This window comes from Lissotriton helveticus, chromosome 2_1 (genome assembly GCF_964261635.1).
Source record: "Lissotriton helveticus chromosome 2_1, aLisHel1.1, whole genome shotgun sequence".
In the NCBI taxonomy this organism is placed as follows: Eukaryota; Metazoa; Chordata; class Amphibia; order Caudata; family Salamandridae; genus Lissotriton; species Lissotriton helveticus.
In genome coordinates this window covers 1,157,520,637-1,157,544,499 of record NC_136059.1, presented here as the reverse complement: position 1 = coordinate 1,157,544,499, position 23,863 = coordinate 1,157,520,637, and the positions used below count along the sequence as shown (strand labels likewise).

The following is a 23,863-nucleotide window of genomic DNA, read 5'->3' as shown; positions in this document are numbered from 1 at the left end:
GAGATGTCAGAATATATCTCTGGTGAAGCAGCAGCACGTGACTGCCTATAAAGGATGGGTCTGGCTCCGGGAATCCTGGCAGACAGGCAGCTGTGCGGGCCTTGTACATACACGGGCAGCTGCGGGGGGTCACCTGTCGTTGGCTGTGAATCATAGTGCAATGGAGGCTGCAAATAGACCTATGGGGATAATCTAATACCTCGTGGCTTTCGGGTCCTTTTTTACTGCAGGACCTCGCTTTCCTTTCTTAAGAATGAAATAAACAGCGAGGAGAGGGAAATGTTGAGAAATGGACGCTTTAGTGGAGAAAGATATTTCTTTTCTTTTTAGGCTCTTCGGGCCTGCGTACCAGAACCTTTTATTTCCACCAAGGGCTCCATTAAAGCGGGATTTTGCCAAGAGGGAATTAAAAATACGTGCACGGAACTGGCTTCCTTCAACTCTGGGTCCGTCACACGTGTGCACTGTTTAAGTGAAATAAACAGCGCGGAGAGGGAAATGTTGAGAAATGGATGCTTTAGTGGAGAAAGATATTGCTTTTCTTTTTAGGCTTTTCGGGCCTGCGTACCAGAACCTTTTATTTCCACCAAGGGCTCCATTAAAGCAGGATTTTGCAGAGTGGGAATAATAATACGTGCACGGAACTGGCTTCCTTCAACCCGGGGTCCGTTGCGCGCGTGGGAAATGACTCGTGCAAGAGATTCTGTTTAAATACATCATCAAGCATGCCCCGCCTTCCTTGGGCTTCATTTCGTGTCATTAATGCATGCTGGGCTTAGTAGTCCCGCTCTTGTCACCTTTCACAGCATTCTTTGCAGGACGCCATCCGAGTTATTTTTCACCACAGCGGGGCATGCTTGATGATGTATTTAAACAGAATCTCTTGCACGAGTCATTTCCCAGCGACCTCTGAAGATAGGCAGAAGCCTTGAAACGCGTCAGGTCTAATCAATGTAACCAGCGGACACCAATGCGAGTTCATGCCCTGTGAAAATCAACCGAATGGTTTAATCTTGCCGAGTGTGCGCTTCATAGCTTGGGCAATTTGAGGTAAAAAAAACCATATATATATATATATATGTATATATAGCCGCTCAACTCTCCTCTCACCCGGACTTTCATCCAACAAAGAAAAGCACTCGCGGGGGCTGTTTGAGTCTGTTAGACTTGGGCCTTAGGGCAGGTTCACCCCTAACCTTTTTGCCTTTATTTGTGACCCTGTGTAGTGATTTTTGGGTCTTGGCGCACTTTTTCCCTGTGTCCAAGAGTGAAAGTGCGTGCGTGTAGAATGGCTGGCCTGCCCTCCCATAGGAATGCATGGGGAATGTGTGTGCCCTGGTAGTTCCTGATGTGTGGGGAGTGCAGGCTCGAGTTTAGTATGTATGAACTCGTGAGAGTGAATGCTGCAAGATGGTGTCTGCGGCATGTATGTGTCTAGAAGGGAAGTGCTACTTCTGGACATTGATGTATGTGTGCAGTGAGGATAGTGGAGCGTTATTGGCTGGAGCTGGCTGGCATGCCAGGCTCCAGGAAGTCTGGATGGGTCTGCCCGGTGGTGAGTGTGAGATCAGCATGAGTGATGTGTGGGAGGAGTAGATCTGTGTCCTGGATGGGCTGGGTTTTTCCCCACACAATGCTGGCTCCGCCCCCCTGTGGTTTGTCTAATGACCCTAGCCTCCCCAGTGAATGAAAGGGGTGGTTGGGCCATCAAGGTTACTCCCAAGCCAGCTGCAACTGGTTTCCCCCCACCCTGCACCTCCTAACAAAGGAATTCATGGTATAAAAATGGGGCTGTGTCCCCACAGAAATTGTTCTATTTTTTGGATCCTTGCCAGAGGGGGCTGTTGCTGCTGCTGGGGCCAGGAGGACCGCCACTTGGCTTGTCTCCCTGCCTGGAGACCCAGTGTGCTGGCTCTGGCCCTGCCTTGCCCCCCTGCCTGCCTCCAGTCCCTGCTGGAGCTTTTGCTTTTTGCTTAGAGTGCCTGGAGGCGCTCTTATTTGATTTATAGCGCTAGGCGCGCTTTCCTGGTGCCCCAGCGCTCAATAGCGCTTTGCTTGTCTTTTTAGCGCTGAGCGCGCTTCTTCTTGAGCCCCTGAGCGCTTGGGAGCGCTTTATTGACCTGGCCGGTGCCCATCCGGCATTGGAGCCGATCTCGCTGATTTTCGGCGTAGCGAGTGCCACCTCGCTTTATCTTTTAATTGGAGAGCCGGTGCCACCCGGCATTGCCCCGTGTTCTTTTATTGATTACGGGCCGGTGCCCACCCGGCATTGCCAAGGAATCACCGCCGCAGCCCAGGAGCCCCGAAAGCTGTTGCCGGGCCGCTGCCTTCCGCGACCCGGAAGTCCCGCCTCCTGATCCCCAGGGCCGCGCTGCCATTGGCGGCCCCGGCGGAAGTCAGGCAGAAGGACGTCGTGACGAGGCCAGGCGGGAGACCAAGGAAGCCTGCTCCCGTGCCCGCGAGGCTCCCGAGTGAGGAGAAGAGCCCCGCGCTGCTGCCGTCAGGAGACCCGGTGAGTGCGGCGGGGCCAGGGGAGAGTGAGGAAAGGGAGGAGGGCGTCGGGGCACGTTGTCGGTGCCCGCCCCTCCCCTTCCGTGTGCAGACCGGGCCTTAGAGCGGCCCAAGTGAGGAGAGCCGCCTGAGGCTCTTGGGGGGCATTTGTGTGGTTCTCGAGTCCCCCGTGAGGGACTCCAACGTGGTCACAATATTGAGATCGGAGCCCCGAGGCTCCTGGGGGCCATTTGTTCATTGAGAGCCCGGCGGGGCTCATTGCCCACAGTTAATCCACGAGCCCAGCGAGGCTCATTGCCCACATCGTTTAGAGCCCTGAGAGAGGCTCTGGGGGCATATTATCCTGAGAGCGCTGAAGCTCTACATTAGTGCACATTTGCTTTGCGAGCCCAGAGAGGCTCTAGGGGGACACAGGCAGCTAGTTGGTTGTAGCCCCGAGGCTCCCACGCTGTGTCTCCCCACCATTGTTCTTGAGCCCACGTGGCTCCAACGTTTGCCTACTTGCTATTTACAACTGTCCAGCACTTAGTGGACAAGTTGCTACGTTTAGGCTTTTGTGCTGCCTGCGCAGCCTTCCCTGACTTTGAGACTCAGGGCATTTCAGCCCCTTTCGAGGCCAGTTGGCCTGAGGGACCTTTCTAGTGTTGTGCCATGTGCACCCTGCGCAATTTATGATTCACGTGCTAATTTGATTTCTGCGCAAATGTTCTACCTGCACCTCTGAATGTGTTTTAATGTTTCATGTGCAATTGTTTGTTATTACCTTTGCTAAAAGTGACCTGCTCAGGTGATTCTTTGTTCTTTTATTCCCCTTTGCTAAAAGTGACCTGCTTAGAGGAATGTTTGTTGTTACCTTTGCTAAAAGTGACCTGCTTAGGTAATTCTTTATGTTTTTATCCTCTTTGCTAAAAGTGACCTGCTTAGAGGATTGTTGGTGTCATTACCTTTGCTAAAAGTGACCTGCTTAGGTAATGCCTCGTGCTTTGATTTCCCTTTGCTAAAAGTGACCTGCTTAGAGGAATGTTGATGTTTGATTGCCTTTGCTAAATGTTACTTGCCTAGGTGATTATTTTAGGTTTCCTTCCCTTTGCTAAATGTGACTTGCTTAGGTGATAGGTTTTCCTTCCATAGGTCCTGATGATAAGGTCCTAGTTCCCTGCGTGATTTCCCTACAGTGTTTAGGGTGGCGTAGGAGGTATTTTCCCTTTACCAGTAGTTACTGGTTGTATGCTACATTCACTATTTCTGTGTTACAGTCATTGTATGTTTATGTGCTAAAGTGTTATACCTACAAGTATTATTTCTAACAAGTGCATACCCCTGACAGTGGTCCAGGTGGCCCTGTCCTGTACATAATCCCTTGTAAATCTTGCCCGTGCCTGTTGGCACATTGTAAAGTGTGTGTGTTATCTAATGTGTTTTTACTATAATACAAAGGCTATTTTTATATAACCTTGTGTGGAGTTTCCTTTGTGGTGGGCCTTTGGTTGTTGTCGCTGGGGTGCGCGCGCAAACGCTTTACACATCGCCTCTGAGATTAGCCTTGCTGCTCGCGCCACGTTACCTAGAGGGTGAGCGGGGGTTATCTTGGTGTGTGACTCCCTTGCCCTGACCTTGGAAATGGTGGTCTCTGACTGACCTTGGCGCAAGCCTTGGCCAGCCAGAGGTCCCGTTTCTAACATTGGTGGCTAGCGGTGCGGATTGGACTTGCGTTTGCGCTGTACCACAGTGGCGACAGGCCACACTTCAAAACTCTGCAATTTTAGATAACCACATTTTGGGGATTATTGTTTTTTAGGGAAGATAAGTATTGCTTCTCCTGAAAGGTGTCATTTTGTAATTTCTGTTCAGTACATTTGTTCCCCGCCCTGCTTCCAGAGTTTGGTACCTGTGTCACTTGTGGTCAGGTTGAGAAAATCAGGGGTGGTAGAAACTGCCTTACCGGTCCGAGGGGAGGGTTGTGTGTGAATGAGTGTTGTGTTACACTGGACAGTGGAGTGCAAGTTCTCTGAGATAGGAATCTTGCTGAATTGTGTAATTGTATACTCCTGTGTAAGCTCAGACCCCCAGGTTCCTTGTGTCAAACTCTTCTTGAGAACGTCCGCCAAAATGGAGCCTACTTTTGATTTCTGTGATCTGTTTAGATACAGTATGTTGGAGTTGGTCAGATTCTGTGAAGAGAGAGACATAGGGGTGGATGAGTCAGATACTCAGTCAGAAGTTAGGAGCAGCCTGATCCTATGGCAAAAGGGTCAGTGGGATCTTGAGCGCAGTGAGAGAGATAGGGCCCGGGCCGCATGCCATGAGGGTGGTGAGTCTGTGGAGAGCCCTGAAGAATGTGAGTTGTATGATGATGACAGTGGATGGATATCAGCAGAGAGTGAGGACCCCATAGGTAGGGAGTCCCTTGCTGAGTCCAGTGTCAGTACCAGCGCCACATCCCTTGTCCTGTCCCCAGAAGAGTGGGAAGATAGGGAGAAAGAAAGGGAGCATCAGTTAGCAATGGAACAGCTCATGTTAGAGCATGCCCAGGCTATGGCGCAGCTAGAGATCGAAAGACTCTTAGCGCAGGAGAGGATAGAGGTGGAGAGAAGGGCCATCATCCGTGAGAGAGCAGCCCTAGAGGATAGACTCTTCCCTGCGCACAGTTGTAATTGTCTGGATTCCCCAAGGAGGGTGGAGTCCAGTGGTGGCAGCTTTTGAAATATAAGTGTAGACAGTCCCACTCCCAGTTCCCCGAGTATGGTACCTGTTTCCCTAGAAGAGGAGTATAGGTTGCAGTTCAGGGACAGTAGGAAACTGTCTCACCAGTCTTGGGAGGAGTTTACAGAGGACTGTCAGTGTGCACTGATTGAGTGGTTAGAGGTTCCCACGGAACATGATTTTGACAAACTGTTTTGTCTTATTCTCAAGGAAAAGGTGCTCAGTCATTGTCGGCCGGAGTTGCGGCAACACCTGTTGAGGTTGACCTTTGATCCTTGGGAGCTTGCAAAGGAAGCAGACCGATGGGACAGTGCGAGAGGTTCTTTTGAGTCACTAGTGAGTGATTCCAACAATAGTGGGTCAGGTGTCTTCCAGCCCAGTGTGGTGGAGGAGGGTGAGAGTAGCCCAGCTAGGTCCTTGGTTAGTGAGAAGGGTGTAGGGGCTGACTGCCTGTCGCAGTGGAGCGGGAGTGAGTGTGTGACCGAGAGTCCCCAGATGCCCGAAGCCCTGTCACAGAGCCTGGATGGTTTCTTTAGGGAACACCAGGAAGGGAACCTAGACTTGCCTGTTAGTTCACTTGAGGGAGATCTCCTAGTGGGTAGAGGACCTGGAGCATCTGTAAGCGGAGCTTCCATGGTTCTAGAGTCTGGCAGTACCGCTCCAGTAGGGAAGTACAGAAGTCCAGTGAAGGGAGTGATTGGGGGATAGTATGTGAGTCCCCAGAAGTCCTGGAGTGCCAGGCATTGGTTCCACCAAAGGTCCTAGACCGGAGGTTGGAAGGCCAGGTTCAGGATCCGCCTGACCTGAAGGGTGGGACTACTGTAATCAGTGTCTTGACCAGTTCTTTTTCCAGAGGTACCGCCCCGGTTGGGAGGGAGCAGGACTCTGGAAGGGGGTGCAGAGGGTGGGAGAGCCCACCTCTGACCCCGTTACCACCTGAGGGGTTAAACCCTAGGTTGGGAGAATGTTGTTTAGAGGGGACCCCTCGCAGGAGGAGGAGGAACCCTAGGAGAAGAGGTAAGGGGAGGAGAGTCTTCCCTGAGACTCCTGGTCCACCTAAGGTTGTAGACCCTAGGCTGGAGAACCAGTGGCAGTCTAGCCCTGTCTTGCAGACAGGAAGAGTGGAAAATGGCTGTTATGTGCCAGGGGTTACTACCCCCCACTTTGTGAGTAGGCAGGATCCAGTGGTACCTGGATGGCCTAGGGCCTGGTCCTGGCCGAGGGCAGCTGGAGAGGATCAGTGGGGTACCCCAGTTAGTCCCTACAGTAGTTTTAGAAGGAACCCTAGGGGTTCACCGTGGCGTAAAACAGGAGGGTGTCCCTGCAGTTGTGGGCCCGCGTCCTTGTTTTATCGCCCCAAGCAGGGAAGCCCATCACGGTGGTGATCGGTCTGCCCTGCGTTTTGGCTGGAAGGGGGTCGTGTTAGACTTGGGCCTTAGGGCAGGTTCACCCCTAACCTTTTTGCCTTTATTTGTGACCCTGTGTAGTGATTTTTGGGTCTTGGCGCACTTTTTCCCTGTGTCCAAGAGTGAAAGTGCGTGCGTGTAGAATGGCTGGCCTGCCCTCCCATAGGAATGCATGGGGAATGTGTGTGCCCTGGTAGTTCCTGATGTGTGGGGAGTGCAGGCTCGAGTTTAGTATGTATGAACTCGTGAGAGTGAATGCTGCAAGATGGTGTCTGCGGCATGTATGTGTCTAGAAGGGAAGTGCTACTTCTGGACATTGATGTATGTGTGCAGTGAGGATAGTGGAGCGTTATTGGCTGGAGCTGGCTGGCATGCCAGGCTCCAGGAAGTCTGGATGGGTCTGCCCGGTGGTGAGTGTGAGATCAGCATGAGTGATGTGTGGGAGGAGTAGATCTGTGTCCTGGATGGGCTGGGTTTTTCCCCACACAATGCTGGCTCCGCCCCCCTGTGGTTTGTCTAATGACCCTAGCCTCCCCAGTGAATGAAAGGGGTGGTTGGGCCATCAAGGGTACTCCCAAGCCAGCTGCAACTGGTTTCCCCCCACCCTGCACCTCCTAACAAAGGAATTCATGGTATAAAAATGGGGCTGTGTCCCCACAGAAATTGTTCTATTTTTTGGATCCTTGCCAGAGGGGGCTGTTGCTGCTGCTGGGGCCAGGAGGACCGCCACTTGGCTTGTCTCCCTGCCTGGAGACCCAGTGTGCTGGCTCTGGCCCTGCCTTGCCCCCCTGCCTGCCTCCAGTCCCTGCTGGAGCTTTTGCTTTTTGCTTAGAGTGCCTGGAGGCGCTCTTATTTGATTTATAGCGCTAGGCGCGCTTTCCTGGTGCCCCAGCGCTCAATAGCGCTTTGCTTGTCTTTTTAGCGCTGAGCGCGCTTCTTCTTGAGCCCCTGAGCGCTTGGGAGCGCTTTATTGACCTGGCCGGTGCCCACCCGGCATTGGAGCCGATCTCGCCGATTTTCGGCGTAGCGAGTGCCACCTCGCTTTATCTTTTAATTGGAGAGCCGGTGCCACCCGGCATTGCCCCGTGTTCTTTTATTGATTACGGGCCGGTGCCCACCCGGCATTGCCAAGGAATCACCGCCGCAGCCCAGGAGCCCCGAAAGCTGTTGCCGGGCCGCTGCCTTCCGCGACCCGGAAGTCCCGCCTCCTGATCCCCAGGGCCGCGCTGCCATTGGCGGCCCCGGCGGAAGTCAGGCAGAAGGACGTCGTGACGAGGCCAGGCGGGAGACCAAGGAAGCCTGCTCCCGTGCCCGCGAGGCTCCCGAGTGAGGAGAAGAGCCCCGCGCTGCTGCCGTCAGGAGACCCGGTGAGTGCAGCGGGGCCGGGGGAGAGTGAGGAAAGGGAGGAGGGCGTCGGGGCACGTTGTCGGTGCCCGCCCCTCCCCTTTGCAGACCGGGCCTTAGAGCGGCCCAAGTGAGGAGAGCCGCCTGAGGCTCTTGGGGGGCATTTGTGTGGTTCTCGAGTCCCCCGTGAGGGACTCCAACGTGGTCACAATATTGAGATCGGAGCCCCGAGGCTCCTGGGGGCCATTTGTTCATTGAGAGCCCGGCGGGGCTCATTGCCCACAGTTAATCCACGAGCCCAGCGAGGCTCATTGCCCACATCGTTTAGAGCCCTGAGAGAGGCTCTGGGGGCATATTATCCTGAGAGCGCTGAAGCTCTACATTAGTGCACATTTGCTTTGCGAGCCCAGAGAGGCTCTAGGGGGACACAGGCAGCTAGTTGGTTGTAGCCCCGAGGCTCCCACGCTGTGTCTCCCCACCATTGTTCTTGAGCCCACGTGGCTCCAACGTTTGCCTACTTGCTATTTACAACTGTCCAGCACTTAGTGGACAAGTTGCTACGTTTAGGCTTTTGTGCTGTGCTGCCTGCGCAGCCTTCCCTGACTTTGAGACTCAGGGCATTTCAGCCCCTTTCGAGGCCAGTTGGCCTGAGGGACCTTTCTAGTGTTGTGCCATGTGCACCCTGCGCAATTTATGATTCACGTGCTAATTTGATTTCTGCGCAAATGTTCTACCTGCACCTCTGAATGTGTTTTAATGTTTCATGTGCAATTGTTTGTTATTACCTTTGCTAAAAGTGACCTGCTCAGGTGATTCTTTGTTCTTTTATTCCCCTTTGCTAAAAGTGACCTGCTTAGAGGAATGTTTGTTGTTACCTTTGCTAAAAGTGACCTGCTTAGGTAATTCTTTATGTTTTTATCCCCTTTGCTAAAAGTGACCTGCTTAGAGGATTGTTGGTGTCATTACCTTTGCTAAAAGTGACCTGCTTAGGTAATGCCTTGTGCTTTGATTTCCCTTTGCTAAAAGTGACCTGCTTAGAGGAATGTTGATGTTTGATTGCCTTTGCTAAATGTTACTTGCCTAGGTGATTATTTTAGGTTTCCTTCCCTTTGCTAAATGTGACTTGCTTAGGTGATAGGTTTTCCTTCCATAGGTCCTGATGATAAGGTCCTAGTTCCCTGCGTGATTTCCCTACAGTGTTTAGGGTGGCGTAGGAGGTATTTTCCCTTTACCAGTAGTTACTGGTTGTATGCTACATTCACTATTTCTGTGTTACAGTCATTGTATGTTTATGTGCTAAAGTGTTATACCTACAAGTATTATTTCTAACAAGTGCATACCCCTGACAGTGGTCCAGGTGGCCCTGTCCTGTACATAATCCCTTGTAAATCTTGCCCGTGCCTGTTGGCACATTGTAAAGTGTGTGTGTTATCTAATGTGTTTTTACTATAATACAAAGGCTATTTTTATATAACCTTGCGTGGAGTTTCCTTTGTGGTGGGCCTTTGGTTGTTGTCGCTGGGGTGCGCGCGCAAACGCTTTACACATCGCCTCTGAGATTAGCCTTGCTGCTCGCGCCACGTTACCTAGAGGGTGAGCGGGGGTTATCTTGGTGTGTGACTCCCTTGCCCTGACCTTGGAAATGGTGGTCTCTGACTGACCTTGGCGCAAGCCTTGGCCAGCCAGAGGTCCCGTTTCTAACAGAGTCGATTTAATGACAGCAAACTCACACAGCAACAGACGCGTTTCGGTAAAAACCTTTTTCCATGTTTACCGAAGCGCCGTATAGACATGCTTTTAAACACCCATTTTCTTATTGACAAAATAAACAAGGGACCAAAGAAAGAATCGTTTTGTCCCCGTCTTAAACATAGCGCCATCTTTGAATGCCCATAAATACAAACAAACAAATTATTAAAGCAGGATAATAAAGCAGAACCAACATAATTCAGAAATTTGATCGAAATTAGTAATACCATCACGCCCGTAAATGGGCGTGATGGTATTACTAATTTCGTTCAAATTTCTGAATTATGTTGGTTCTGCTTTATTATCCTGCTTTAATAATGGAGAGTTGAGCAGCAATTGATATGCGGGAGCACCCCCGCATTTGAAGCACCCGCCTGCGAGTGCACCACTTTGGTGTTCTGGAAGCTGTGATATATATATATATATATATTACTTACTGGCGGTCGCCAGTAGGTAGTTATAGTTAGGACCTAGTTTCCATAGGAAATCCGCAACATTCTATTGGGAATAACTTTGGCGCCGGTTGATGAATCTTCGCGAATTTCTCAAAGAAGATGGCCCGCACCGCTCTGCTCCTTCCCTGAAAGTTTTGGGGGGATTTGTCAAGTGGGGGCTGAGAAAAAACGGGGGGTCCCAAAACGTGTTTTCCCCATGTTATTTCCCATAGGACGATTAGACACGGCTACAGCCCGAACCGCTGAACGGAATTACACCAAATTTGGGAAAATGGTAGGGTCTGGTACGCAGATCGCCCTTTTGGTTAAATGGTGTAAATCCCTCCAGTAGTTCCTGAGAAAATCAAATGTGAAAAAATGTATATATCTGTGGGGAGCCTAACCACACACATCTGATTGTGAGATCTGATTGGCTGTCAGCACTTCATCCAAGAAGTGTTGGCAGCCATCTTGGGACCAATATACATGATAACACCTCATTAAAAAGCATTGCCGTTAATAGAAGGTTTTAGGACTTTAGTTACATTATAAATCATTTGTTGATGGTACCATACTCATTTTAGGAATTGTGGTGTGTTCTAAGGTGATTTTACCATGCGAAAAAGCCTTCTGCTGGGATATCATGAATCACGTTTGAAAGAAAACTATTATCTCATGCTTTTCCCACAGTGGTTTGAAAGGGGATCTATAAGCTAAACTGAAAGCATATTTTCTGTAAATTCACATTATCTTTCTCAGTCATGTGAGAATGAAGTCTGACATTCTCAGTAAAACATGTACATCCAACAAGGACAGAGACTGTCAGTTGATTCCCTTGTGTTCTACTGCAGCTTCCCAGAGTGTTCTAAAGAACAACTAGAGCGCTAACAGTCCTACTTATTGCAAAGGTATGGCACACCTGAAGCCATCTTGATTGGAATAAAGTGGTAACTCTTAAAACATTTAATTTAAAAAGGAACACAATGAGGGGGTATATCTTGCCATAGAAAGTATGATTAGTGCTGCAGAAAGAAAAATTAGGGCACATTTTGAGTGACTTCTCAAATCCTCTTCTATTTCATTAAAAAATTCTGACATGCAGTCTCCCAAGATGGCCAACAGAGACAAAAGAGCCCAAATGTAGTCCAAATATCACCCAGATGTAGCCCAAGTATAGCCCAATGACAGAATGTCCCAGAGTGTTCTAAAGAACAACTAGAGCGCTAACAGTCTTACTTATGACAAAAGTATGGCACACCAGAAGCCATCTTGATTGGAATGAAGTGGTAAGTCTGAAAACATTTAATTTAACAATGAACAAAATGAGGGGTTTCATTTTGCCATAGAAAGTATGATTAGTGCTTCAGAAAGAAAAATTAGGGCACATTTTGAGTGACTTCTCAAATCCTCTTCTATTTCATTAAAAAATTCTGACATGCAGACTGAAACATGCACTTTCAATACCAGCAGCAGACTTCCCTGGTGAGCAGTAGCTTTACTACAGTGACCTAATAAGCAACTAGCGTGCTAACATTCTGAATTTATGGCAAATGTGTGTCACATCTGAATACCTTCTTGATGGAATCAAAGTAGAAAACTGAAAGTATTTCCTACTGAGGAGACTGTAGTAAATGAGGAAATTAGGAAACTTCATAACAAATAAGTCTCACAAGATGGCCACCAGAGACAAAAGAGCCCAAATGTAGCACAAATATCCCCCAGATGTAGCCCAAGTATAGCCCAATGACAGAATGTCCCAGAGTGTTCTAAAGAACAACTAGAGCACTAACAGTCTTACTTATGACAAAAGTATGGCACACCTGACGTCATCTTGATTGGAATAAAGTGGTAACACTTAAAACATTTAATTTGCAAAGGAACAAAATGAGGGGGTTCATTTTGCCATAGAAATTATGATTAGTGCTGAAGAAAGAAAATTAGGGCACATTTTGACTTCTCAAATCCTCTTCTATTTCATTAAAAAAATTCTGACATGCAGACTGAAACATGCACTTTGAATACCAGCAGCAGACTTCCCTGGTGAGCAGTAGCTTTACTACAGTGATCATATGAGCAACTAGAGTGCTAACATTCAGAAATTATGGCAAATGTGTGACACATCTGAATGCCTTCTTGCTGGAACCAAAGTAAACAAGCATTGAAAATGCAATAGATCTCGCCCTCGTTTAAGTTAAAGCCATTCTGTTTCTAATGAGGTGGCTTTTTAGCTTTGCTTTTATTAGTGTTTTTCAAACTTTCATGTAAATAACATGCATATGTATGCATATATGTATATGTATGCATGCATTTATATTTGTATTTATATAGATATGCAGATTATATATGTTTATGTATGTATATATATATATACACATGCATATATATGTGTATATGTGTGCGTGTAGAGAGAGGTAGAGGTGTAGAGGTAGAGGGGTAGTGGTAGAGAGGTAGAGACTAGTAGAGAGTGAGTAATAGAGAGTAGAGAGTGAGTAGTAGAGAGTAGTAGAGAGCAGTAGAGAGAGTAGCAGAGAGTGAGTAGTAGAGAGTAGTAGAGTGAATAGTAGAGTGAGTGAGAGTGAGTAGTAGAGAGTGAGTAATAGAGAGTAGTAGCGAGTAAGTAGTTGAGTGAGTAGTAGATAGCAGTAGAGTGAGCAGTAGAGAGTAGTAAAGAGTGAGTAGTAGAGAGTAGTAGAGAGTGAGTAGTAGAGAGTGAGTAGTAGAGAGTGAGTAGCAGAGAGTAGTAGAGAGTGAGTAGTAGAGAGTGAGTAGTAGAGAGTAGTAGAGTGAGTAGTAGAGAGTGAGTAGTAGAGAGTGAGTAGTAGAGTGAGTAGTAGAGAGTGAGTAGTAGAGAGTAGAAGAGAGTGAGAAGTAGAGAGTGAGTAGTAGAGAGTGAGTAGTAAAGAGTGAGTAGTAGAGAGTGAGTAGTAGAGAGTAGTAGAGTGAGTAGTAGAGAGTAGTAGAGTAAGTAGTAAAGAGTAGTAGATAGTGAGTAGTAGGGAGTGAGTAGTAGAGAGAGAGTAGTAGAGAATGAGTAGTAGAGAGTGAGTATTAGAAAGTAGTGGAGTAGTAGAGAGTGAGTAGTAGAGAGTAGTGGAGAATATTCCAAAGTTTGGCACAGCACCACTTGCACAACAAGTCCAATCAAATCATATCACTTAGAGTCCTTATTGAAGCGGTGAATCTTGGTGTATATTCAAGTGCTTTTATTTTCCTTACGTTTATGTACCACAGCCAGCCGACGTGTTTCGTTCTGTACAACAGAACTTCTTCAGGGCGTTCTTATTTCCTTATGTAGTGTAGTTCCTATATTCCCAATAGGCTCTGCGCATTGGAATAATATAAACAGCAGTGTAGACGTAGGACTGAGGTCGACTAGGTCTCTACTGACTATATTAGACTTAATTAGTTTTGCCAGCTAGCTCAGAGGTCACTAGAAACTTTCTCGAATAAACAAGGAAGAATTTAACCTCACTGGATAGACAAGAAGAGATTAGCTTCTGACAACCATAAAACATGACAACTTTGCTCCCTCAGAATAAGAGTGTACCTCTAGAGTCGTGTGAACACAATAGACAGCTATTTTACTCAGTCAATCGTGCATACTTAGTTTCACCAGAGTGCAGAGAATAGAGAGACGGGCGTTTGCAATAAAAGGTGTTATTTATTGAGCAGTCTTCTTTCTCATGCAAGAGAAATGAATTGCCACAATTGCAATACTTATAGTAAAGTAAAGTGCGTACAGTAAAAGGAGTATTATAAAATAATACTGTAAAAGCATTGATATGGTTTCTTAGCCATATGATACTTTAAAATGGATAAAATATATACATACATAAATACATTGACTAACGTACTCAACTGGTGCTTCTAAATACGCCTACCCTGGTGTACCTGACCTAAGCCTAATACTTGGGAAGGAGTAAGTAAGTAGCAGTTTAAGTTAAGTTGGTTTTGCCAAGAATCTGAATCAAGAATTCTCTTTAAGGTTTTAGTCAGCTCCGTACCTGGGTAATAGAAAGCAGGAGGTCTGGTATTTCTCTCTCAGGACTCGATATCCCAGCAACCCGCAAGGGCGGCAGGAAACACCGGAGCTGGATTTTCTCGGCTGGAGAAAAAGACAACGTCTCTCTCAGTGCGTTAAAAGGGAGGGTCGGCGTCCGTGGGCTCTCTGCATCAGCTGGGCTCTCGGGCAAGTAGATAGCCGCTCTGCTCCAAACCACCGTGTGTTTGCTTAAGGCAACGTTGGTATATTTATACCTGAAAGGTGCCGGGTTTGACGTAAGGTTGGACATAAGACGTCAATAAAGATGTCACTAAGAACTGGCCGTTCTTTCAGTGTTCACAGGAGTTCTAGGACAAATCAAAACAGAAGCATGGGGATTTCCCAGTTTGCTGGAGGTTTGTTTTGTTTGAAGAACTCGTTGTACTCTCTAGAAGCCTGGGGAAGTAGCCTTGCTAAATTTGGACTGAATGGGCTACGGCTAAATATGGATATGATTCTTATGCCTTTATAAGGATATTATTTATTATAACCACATAAGGGCATAAATCAGGAATATCGAATTAGGGTCCTAGATAGAATTACAACAATGTCGGTATCCTGTTGTCATATAACTAGATATTTCTTCCAAATGTTAGACGAGTCGTAAGTACATTCTTATTCAAAGTGACTAGATATCAATTTTACCCACACAATTCGGGCAGACTTGAGTAATTTATAGCATCCTCAAAGTCAGTCTTTCAAAAATTCCAAAGTATAGGACATGATAATCCAAATCCAAATGTTTCTCAAGAAAAGTCATTTTCAATCGTTCGGAATATCGGCGTTTGGGCAGATATGACCCACGGACACGGTTTATGACTTTCTTGAGAAACATTTGGATTATCATGTCCTATACTTTGGAATTTTTGAAAGACTGACTTTGAGGATGCTATAAATTACTCAAGTCCATGGATGCTGCTCGGAACGCCCCCAGCAACACCCATTGCACGCCCCTTTAATGCAGGACACTGCGTTAAAGGGACTGATATTTATCAGGCAGGATTACACCACAAAAAGTGGCTTAGTCCTGCCAGATAAATATCACTCAGTGTTCTGCGCCACCGGAACGTCACAAAAAGTGACGTTCCGGAGGCGCAAGGGGCTCGTAAATAAGGCCCCATAGGTTTCACACTCGTTATAGTTAGGAATTAGCACTTAAAAAACCTTTGAAATTCACTGAAAAAACCATAGGTTTCACACCAGTTATAGTTAGCTGGACATTTTACTCATACAAAACCATTGAAATTCCCCCGTTATAGTTAGTTAGTTAATGACATCACTGATGACATCATCCATGTGACAATGAAATACACCTCATCACACACTAGTATAATATTTTTCACTCACTGTAAAATAGAAAGTGCCCTATTTCAAACAATTGACACATCAATAGTATTTTCTAAACATCCACTCAGTGAATCATAGATCTATACGCACATCTGGAATGCTCCGTCCGTCATCTTACTGCGTTTGCTTTGTGCGCCCTAAGGTGGCAGGGTATGCCCAGACGTGGGTCCATTGCTCACCTTGCCACTGGATTTGCCTTTAGCTGGTTCTGAACTGGGGTGGTGAAGTGAGCAAAAAAACGATGATGGAATCAAGCCAGTTCTAATAGTGACTGAAGTCAGCGTCTCAAACGTTTCAGTGCTCCGTCTTTCATCTTATTGTGTTTGCTTATTTTGCCCCAAGGTGGAAGGGTATGCTCAGATGTGGGACCCTTGTGCTCACTTTCCCACTGGATTTAAACTAGACTGCCTGATGAGGGGTGTTACCCCGAGACCGGTCCCAGGATGCTCATTTCCGGTCCAGGGAAGACCTGACTTGGCAGTTCGGGCTGGACTGTTCCCATGAGTAACAGGGTCAAGACTGATTTGCATATGGTGGGGTTTTAACTGGGGTGGCGAAGTTAACAAAAAAAAACAATGATGGATTCTACTCAGATCTATTAGTGACTGGAGGTGAGTGTCTGAAAAGTTTCAGTGCTCCGTCCATCATCTTATTGTGTTTGCTTAGCCCTGGAATACGGCATAAAATCATTCAGTTGCCGGCAGCCCGGGTATAATGCTGGCTGCTTATGTTCCAAGTGTGCTTGCACACACACACACACACACACACACACACACACACACACACACACACACACAGACAGACACACACACACACACACAACACAGCGCCTCCTGACACCACCGGTACTGAAACGCTAGATGGAAGTCCCACGCTTTAAAAGCACTCAAGCAAGCACAGCAGACCGCGAGCTGCTCCCAGGGTGCACTGCACCTATGGCACACTGTGTAATGCTGTCTGCTACAGTTATTGATTGAAGTTCACTCATGGCAGAGTGTAGCACAGGCCTGGTGACTCAGCTGTGATGGCTGCTCTGAAAATTATCTGTCAAGCTGCAGAGACTCATAGCGCCCGGACCAGCCGCATCACATGGCACAGGCTCATGTAACAACAATTAAACTGTGCGTTGGATTTGCCAACAAGAAGTAATAAGACTGAAATTAGCTTCTTATAAGGCCACGAACAGCAGTTACGTTTTTTTGCAGTGCCGTTGCCTGTGCCTCCAGTTTGGTGCATGCCGGTGCCTCATAATGCACGGCCATTAGGAGGCCCGAGAGAACGCAAAGAGTCATGCTGCAGAGGCACTGCATATTTTCAAAAGATCCTACTGCCCAAGTTACCATGCAGTGCTGCAAGACTCGTCTGCCGCTCAGGTCTGTGTGATCACAGTCGTTGAATGTCACTCATAATTACACAGAAATAATGAAAATGTCACACAAGCAATCTGATACCTTGGCAGCCATGGCAGGGGTACTGCTCGAAGATCTTCCATATCCAGTCTGACGCCTGGGGATATTCAGAGGAAAGGAATCTGTGGCTAAAAGTCTCTATCAGATACCATTTTCAATTCAGTGTTTTTTGACCAATGCATATCAAAGTATTAACATTTAAAACCTATATAAAATCATGTAACTTAAAATATGCCAGAAACATTTCTGCCGTGAAAATATAAGGCTTCTGAAAGAAGTATCTAAAATAAATGAGTTTCAAACATCTTTACAAGGATTGTTGGAATAGTGCTTATTCAAACAACAACATGTAGCAAAGATCTTAGAAATTTCCTGGACCAAAACTGATACGGTGCTACAAACTTAACACACCTGTATAAATTCTGATGTGTTCTTAATTTGTGTACAACTATTAAACACAATTAGTGTCGTTAGAAAGGATTTGATGGGCTGTTAATCCTCATTGAAATTAACCTAATAGGTCTCTTGGAAAGTGACCTTTTACTTTATATGGCACTACTGGATAATGTAAATTATGTAACCAAACAAAAAAAGTGGTAATCCAATGGCACTACAAAATTTGCTATTAGTGGTACAACATTTTTCTGATGCACTGACCGATGGTGGGCTCTTGTTCTTCTCACTGTACGTGAAAAGCTCATAGAGAACTACGCCAAAACTCCAAACATCGGAAGCCACCGAAAATTTGCTCTCTGTCAGCGATTCAGGAGCATACCTAAAATGAAAGATAGAAAATGAAAGTTAAAAAAGGGCATTGGTTTAGTTGGTATATTTGCCATCTGTATTACAGAAAAACATTAAATACCATCCCTGTTAGCCAACTTTTCCTGAAAGATATACCCTCGCTAAATGGGGTATAGAACAACTCTTCTCACCCATTAGTTGTTTGTCCTTAAATGTTATAAAGCTAACAAAAGTTTCCTTAGATGATAGTATAATGTGCCCTACTGTGGTTGAGTGACTCAAATGCAAGACTCTTTTCAGAGTACCAGCTAGACCTACTGCATGTGGCGGTATAGAGCTAGTACGCCACACCCCAATTCATCATTCATACGTTTGTTCATCTAACTAATGGATAACATGAAAAAAAAGAGAAGAGCACGCACTCCATGTGGAAACAGTAACAAAGAACTCTCAAATATAAGAGCAAATTATACACGTACAAGAAAATAATGTGATCCCCATCACCTAAAGGTATGCTTTTGATTCTTTCCCCTGTATTCATTATCACTGCAAATAGTTCCATAGGGGCTGCAAAGAGCAGAGTGTAAAGTGGTCATCTTTGTCTAATACCCATGAACATTTGGTATAGTCTTGAAATGTGTCTGCTGGTGCGCACTCTCACCACAGGTCTTGAGTACAGTAGGGCGATCGTATCAGCTACCTGTGGCTTGGCCATATCAAACACCTTTTCTAGATCAACCAAGACCACTATAGCCTTAGATTGCATTTCCTTTGGGGTTTATCCTATAATTCTATATAGTCTCTTGATATTAAGAGATGTGAGACGTGAGGGTATAAAACCATTCTGGTCTACATGGATGAAAGTAAGCAAGTGGGGGTATAGCCTACTTCTAGGACCTTGCTTAGGATTTTATAGTTCAAATTAAGCATAGAGGCTAGTATGAGGACGTCACTTGTGACCCTTCTAGATTGAAGAAGAGACACAATGAAGGACCTTCCAGCCAAAGCAGGTAGCCTACCCTGCTCTTATGCTAATGCGTACATCTTGGTCAATTGTGTGACAAGGAGACAAGCCTATGTCTGGTGGAAGTGAGCTGGTAGACCATTACTACCTCTTACTTACATGATCGAGGCCCCTCTTAGTTAAGGTTGAATAATCCAGGCCAGTAATCTTCCACTCCTTCCTCCCTCCTCATGGTTCCTTCTCAAGTACGTTAGTCCTCCATTTAATTAAGTACCTCAATCTTTCTAATATAGCAGCATATTTCTCCCTTTCTTCGCCTTAAAACTCATTCTTGCAAGGTTCAGTAACAACCTCTTTTTTGTTTTTGTTAAGTCATGTATAGTTCTATCTATGTTGTGAAGCTCCTGTTCAAGTATCATTCTTATTCCTACACTTTGACTGACACTGTGACTCCTGAGCATAGTCTTAAATGCTTCCATAGTCTCAAATGCTTCCCGCTCTATCAGTGAGTAAGATACAGTGTCCTGATTAAACACAAAATTATCACTGATAGCACATCTCAGAGACCCCAAGTGGTTTGCTTTCTAGCAGTGCTTGTTACAGTCTCAATGTGGGAATGGGTGTTGTCTATCGACCCCATTGTAGGCCCATCAGCATAGGCTTACTGACGGGGAGCGTCCTACCGAGATACTCTGTACAAGTGACCAATTGGCAAAATTCTCTCATGCACAGAACTTTATCTAGCTGTACACATTTGTCATGCACCAAGGAATAAACAGAATACGCCTTCTCGTCACTATGTTCCAAACAGCCACAAGTCCTAAATGATCTCTTCATTTTGGTTTGAGTGTTCGTCAGAGGAGGGATAGAGCGATCCACGCTAGGGACACAATTAAAGTCTCCTTGAATCATAGGGCCCTATAGGTCTTGGGCCAGTTTCAGAGTCAATTTCACAGGGGATGTCACTTGATCTATAAGCTCTCTAGAACAATATCAATTCCATCAAGATTCCCTCACACCAAAATACATTGGCCATCCCTGTCCATCTGGATGTCTGTGGCAAAAAGGGAACATATCGGGGTCCCATTGCTGTACAATAAAGTAGTTGTATGAGATGAGCAGGAATGCTCCATGAATTTTACATAGGCATGGATTTTGTATTATTTGGTGACTGTCCCCATTACCATCACATTCTAAGTAAGGAATGCAAAGGCACTAAAGTGACACATCATTTAGCTCTGCTTGCAAAGAAATATTTTCAGTTTCCAAAGATTTTAGGCTACACAGCTCCCTGCAGATGCATCGCACAATGTTCAGGCACATGCACCCCATCTCTAGTCCATTTAGCTTTCAAAAATACTATCCTTTCGAGCTAAACTGTCCACATAAAACATGTCCCAATGCTCCTCCCATAGCAGTCTGCTTAAATAATTGAGCTTGTTTAATCATTATGCAAATTCTCCCACTAACTTGGAGTGCAGAGATTGCAACAACTAGGAGGTCTTTTAGTGCTACAGAGTATTATGGCGCACACCTGGGTGACCGCTGATTGGTGTATAACAGCAAGTAAACAGTGTAGGCAATGGGGCGAGTGGTAACACCTCCCAACCACTCAATTAGATCAGAACACTGGTCTGTATCGAATACAACTGCAAAGCCCCTGCACTAAACACAATTTGTATGGTATGATAGTTAAAACGTGGTTAATTGCAATAGTAGATAAAATTGCAGTACTCCAAACACATAGTAAGTATTCACAGTTCAGTGATCATGAGCACAAAAGAAAGCTGTGATAGGGTCAAAGGTCCGTTCATATGTTCATTTTCTGTTTATTGTTCCCAAAAGATAAGCCAACACGTGTTTCATCGCAGGGAACACTGCGAATCTTCAGGGCTGGAAACGATGGCTCATATGATAAGTGTTCTAAGTCAGAAACATCAAAGAGTAAGGGCGCGATAGAGCCGGTCAATGTGTATACTCCGGTTCCTGTCGGAAAAGGAGGTTGCGAATCTTAGTACTTTCAAATGCTAGGGCCCGGTCTGGGTGAGCTAAGGAGTTCCAGTGGTGTCAGCCTCAATGGACGGCCGATTAGTGGAGATTTACCATAAATCTCGATTTTTCACAAGTCGAGTGAAAACCGGGAGGAGACGTCTTCGTGATAGGGCGGGTGTGCCTCTATTCACGGAGTGTTCCGTCTTCGAAACGTAATTCCCCCTCTTTTAGTTTCCCGGCGCCGTGTTCCTGGTACGGACTCGACTTGTGAAAAATCGAGATTTATGGTAAATCTCCACTAATCGGCCGTCCATTGAGGCTGACACCACTGGAACTCCTTAGCTCACCCAGACCGGGCCCTAGCATTTGAAAGTACTAAGATTCGCAACCTCCTTTTCCGACAGGAACCGGAGTATACACATTGACCGGCTCTATCGCGCCCTTACTCTTTGATGTTTCTGACTTAGAACACTTATCATATGAGCCATCGTTTCCAGCCCTGAAGATTCGCAGTGTTCCCTGCGATGAAACACGTGTTGGCTTATCTTTTGGGAACAATAAACAGAAAATGAACATATGAACGGACCTTTGACCCTATCACAGCTTTCTTTTGTGCTCTTGGAGTGCAGAGATGTTGCAGGAAGTGTACCGGTAATTCACCACTCTCCCACACCATCTGCTCTCATCCCCATTCATTAAAAACTGGTATAAGATCTAATTACAATCATGATTTAGCACCTTGGAGCCATATCTTAAGAAGTCCTACTGCAAGCTTCCCTTTTATTTATATTGCAAAAACCCTATATGAACAATTGACTTTAGTTATCTATCAAATGTTCCTTCTCTCTCCTTCTCTCCTTCCTATGACTACATACTATCCCCTGTATAAACTTCTCTCTCTCTGCTTAACCTACTCTATGACACATGCCCCTTTGCGTTTATTTTCTATATTGTATCCCTGCAAACTACCTACACCTCATTCCATAGATCACTACCTCTCCTTTCCTGAAACCCAATAATATGCTAGGTCTTCTAAGACTGCTTAGAAATAAATTATTGTACTAAATAATGGAGAATCCTACTTACCAGAATATAGGACTTTCTCCGGGTTCCTTCACTTTGTAGTATTCTTTGTCTTGAGGTAATACTTTTGTCAACCCAAAATCACCGATTTTTACTCTACTTTCATTCTCTACTAAAACATTCCTTGTTGCCAAGTCGCGGTGAATGTACCTTTTCATGGTTAGGTACTCCATACCCTAAATGTAAAGACAAACATGAAACAATTACATTATCTAAATATCCTACTTGATAAACAGTGGCAAGAATCCAGTTACCATCGAAGGAGGCCTATGCAAATGCACAGATGTAAGAGAGGGAACAAACTCCCCCAAACCAGAAATTTAGAAAACGTAGAGCTATTGCCACATAAATCTTATAGTACTCCTTAATTCATTTGGGAACCCAGAATTAGCCTGAGGTCAACTGCGGAAGGATACATTGAGTCATTCACAAATCATGGTGAAGCCTACAAATTCCAAGGATGGACAAACACAAGCATATGGAGGAAAGCCATTAACCCAGGAGAAGGGAACTGAAATTAACAACAAAGTAATCCAATCATGTGAAAGCAGCAGACCCAAAGCCCATGTAAGCAAGTCTTAAAGTAGTGGTTACAGTGCTGTCTGCAACAGACAGATAATGCTGTCTGTAGTAAGACTGAGAAAAAAGGTAACATCAAAACAGCAAGTGAGAAAGAAAAAATATGAAAATATTAAAAATGAGAGGAAGAAATAAGAGGGAGTGAAAAGGAAAAATGTGGGGCGAATAAAACGGGACTGATTCAAAACAAAGAAGAAGTCAGGAACAACACAGAGAAAAAGCGAAAAGGAAGAATATATTAATAATGAAAGTGTGAGAAAAAAATAGAGTGAGGTGAGAAGGAAGAAGAGAGAGGTTGAAAAAGAACAAGGCCAGAGTCAGTAAAATAAAAAAAAATTGAAAAAGAAAAGAGGGGAAGAAATAACAAACAAAGAATAGGGGAGAAAAGGAAAGAAACCGAGAAAAAAAGAGTGATAAAGGTAAAGCATTAAAGACAGAAAAAGCAAGTGAACGAAAAAAACACAAAGAGGAGAGAACACAACTAATAATAACTAGACACAATAGGTAAAGACTAATAAGAAAGCAAGAAATTGAATGAAAGTGTGAGGGCAAGAAAAGTGCTAAAAAGAAAAAAGGAAGGGCAAAAGACACAATCATGAAAGTAATGTACGAATAGATGTAATGGAAAGTAAAGTAAGAAATAGAGAGGGTAAGCAGAAGATGGTTAAGCAAAAAAAATAGAATTGATAAAGGAAAACAAAAGGGATGAGAACTCAAAAAGTTCAAAAGAAATTATTGGAAAGAAAACAGAAAGGCAAGAGAAGAGAAACACAAGAAAGAATGGAAACAAGCAAGGAGGAACATGACTGATGTGGAAAGAAGGGGGCAACAAATCTAAGAGAAAAAACATAGCAAGTACAAAAGATACCAAACATGGGAGAAAAGGAGGGGAAATACAATTGAAGGGAAGAAACATGAAGACAGCAAGAAATATGGTGATAATCAAAAACTATTACAAATGAGGATGAAAACAAAGATGGAGATGAAAAGAAAAGTTAAAGAGTGGAGTGAAAAAGGAATGAAACGAAAATGAATGGAAGTGAAAGGCTAATCAGAAAAAAGGAAGGAAGGTAAAAGGGGGGTAAACTTAAAGGAAGCTGTGGGTGAAAGAAAAAGGCTTCAAGTTAGACAAAGACAGACAAGGAAGTAAAAATAATGGACTGAGAGCATATGAGAAGTCAAACAACTGGTTTGAGTGAAGACACAGATAAGAATCAACAGAGGATGAAAAGCAAAAGGACTGACAGGATAGTGATGGAAAATGTACACACGAGGAAGATGTGATGATGAACAGAAACAACACTTTTGGATAAGGGCAACAGAAGTAAGGGAGCACTAGAAATTTAGGAAAGAGGGAAGGCTAGGAAAATGGAAGCGGGGAAAACTAAGAAAGTGACTAGATTTAATGAGGGGATGCTCTTGAAATAGAGTTTGAGGTGACTGTGACATGTAGAGAATGGGGTCGGCATGCTTGGCAACAGGCAGTGTCATAAGGTGGCACTGCATACTGTAGGCACTGTATGCACTATAATGCCCTTTTTTGGCCTTCTGTATGC

At 45.2% G+C, this 23,863-nt stretch overlaps 1 protein-coding gene across 5 annotated transcripts in view; it reads right to left on the bottom strand.

The window, feature by feature from the left end:
* The window catches only part of JAK2 (Janus kinase 2), a 1,231,913-nt gene that overhangs the window by 34,648 nt on the left and 1,173,402 nt on the right, over positions 1-23,863 (bottom strand). For all 5 annotated transcript variants that reach the window (XM_078676001.1, XM_078676005.1, XM_078676003.1 and 2 more), the window contains 2 exons: positions 21,732-21,904; positions 17,603-17,720 (listed from right to left, as the gene is read on the bottom strand). In XM_078676001.1, coding sequence (XP_078532127.1) covers positions 17,603-17,720; positions 21,732-21,904 — 291 coding nt within the window. The remainder of the gene's footprint in view (positions 1-17,602; positions 17,721-21,731; positions 21,905-23,863) is intronic.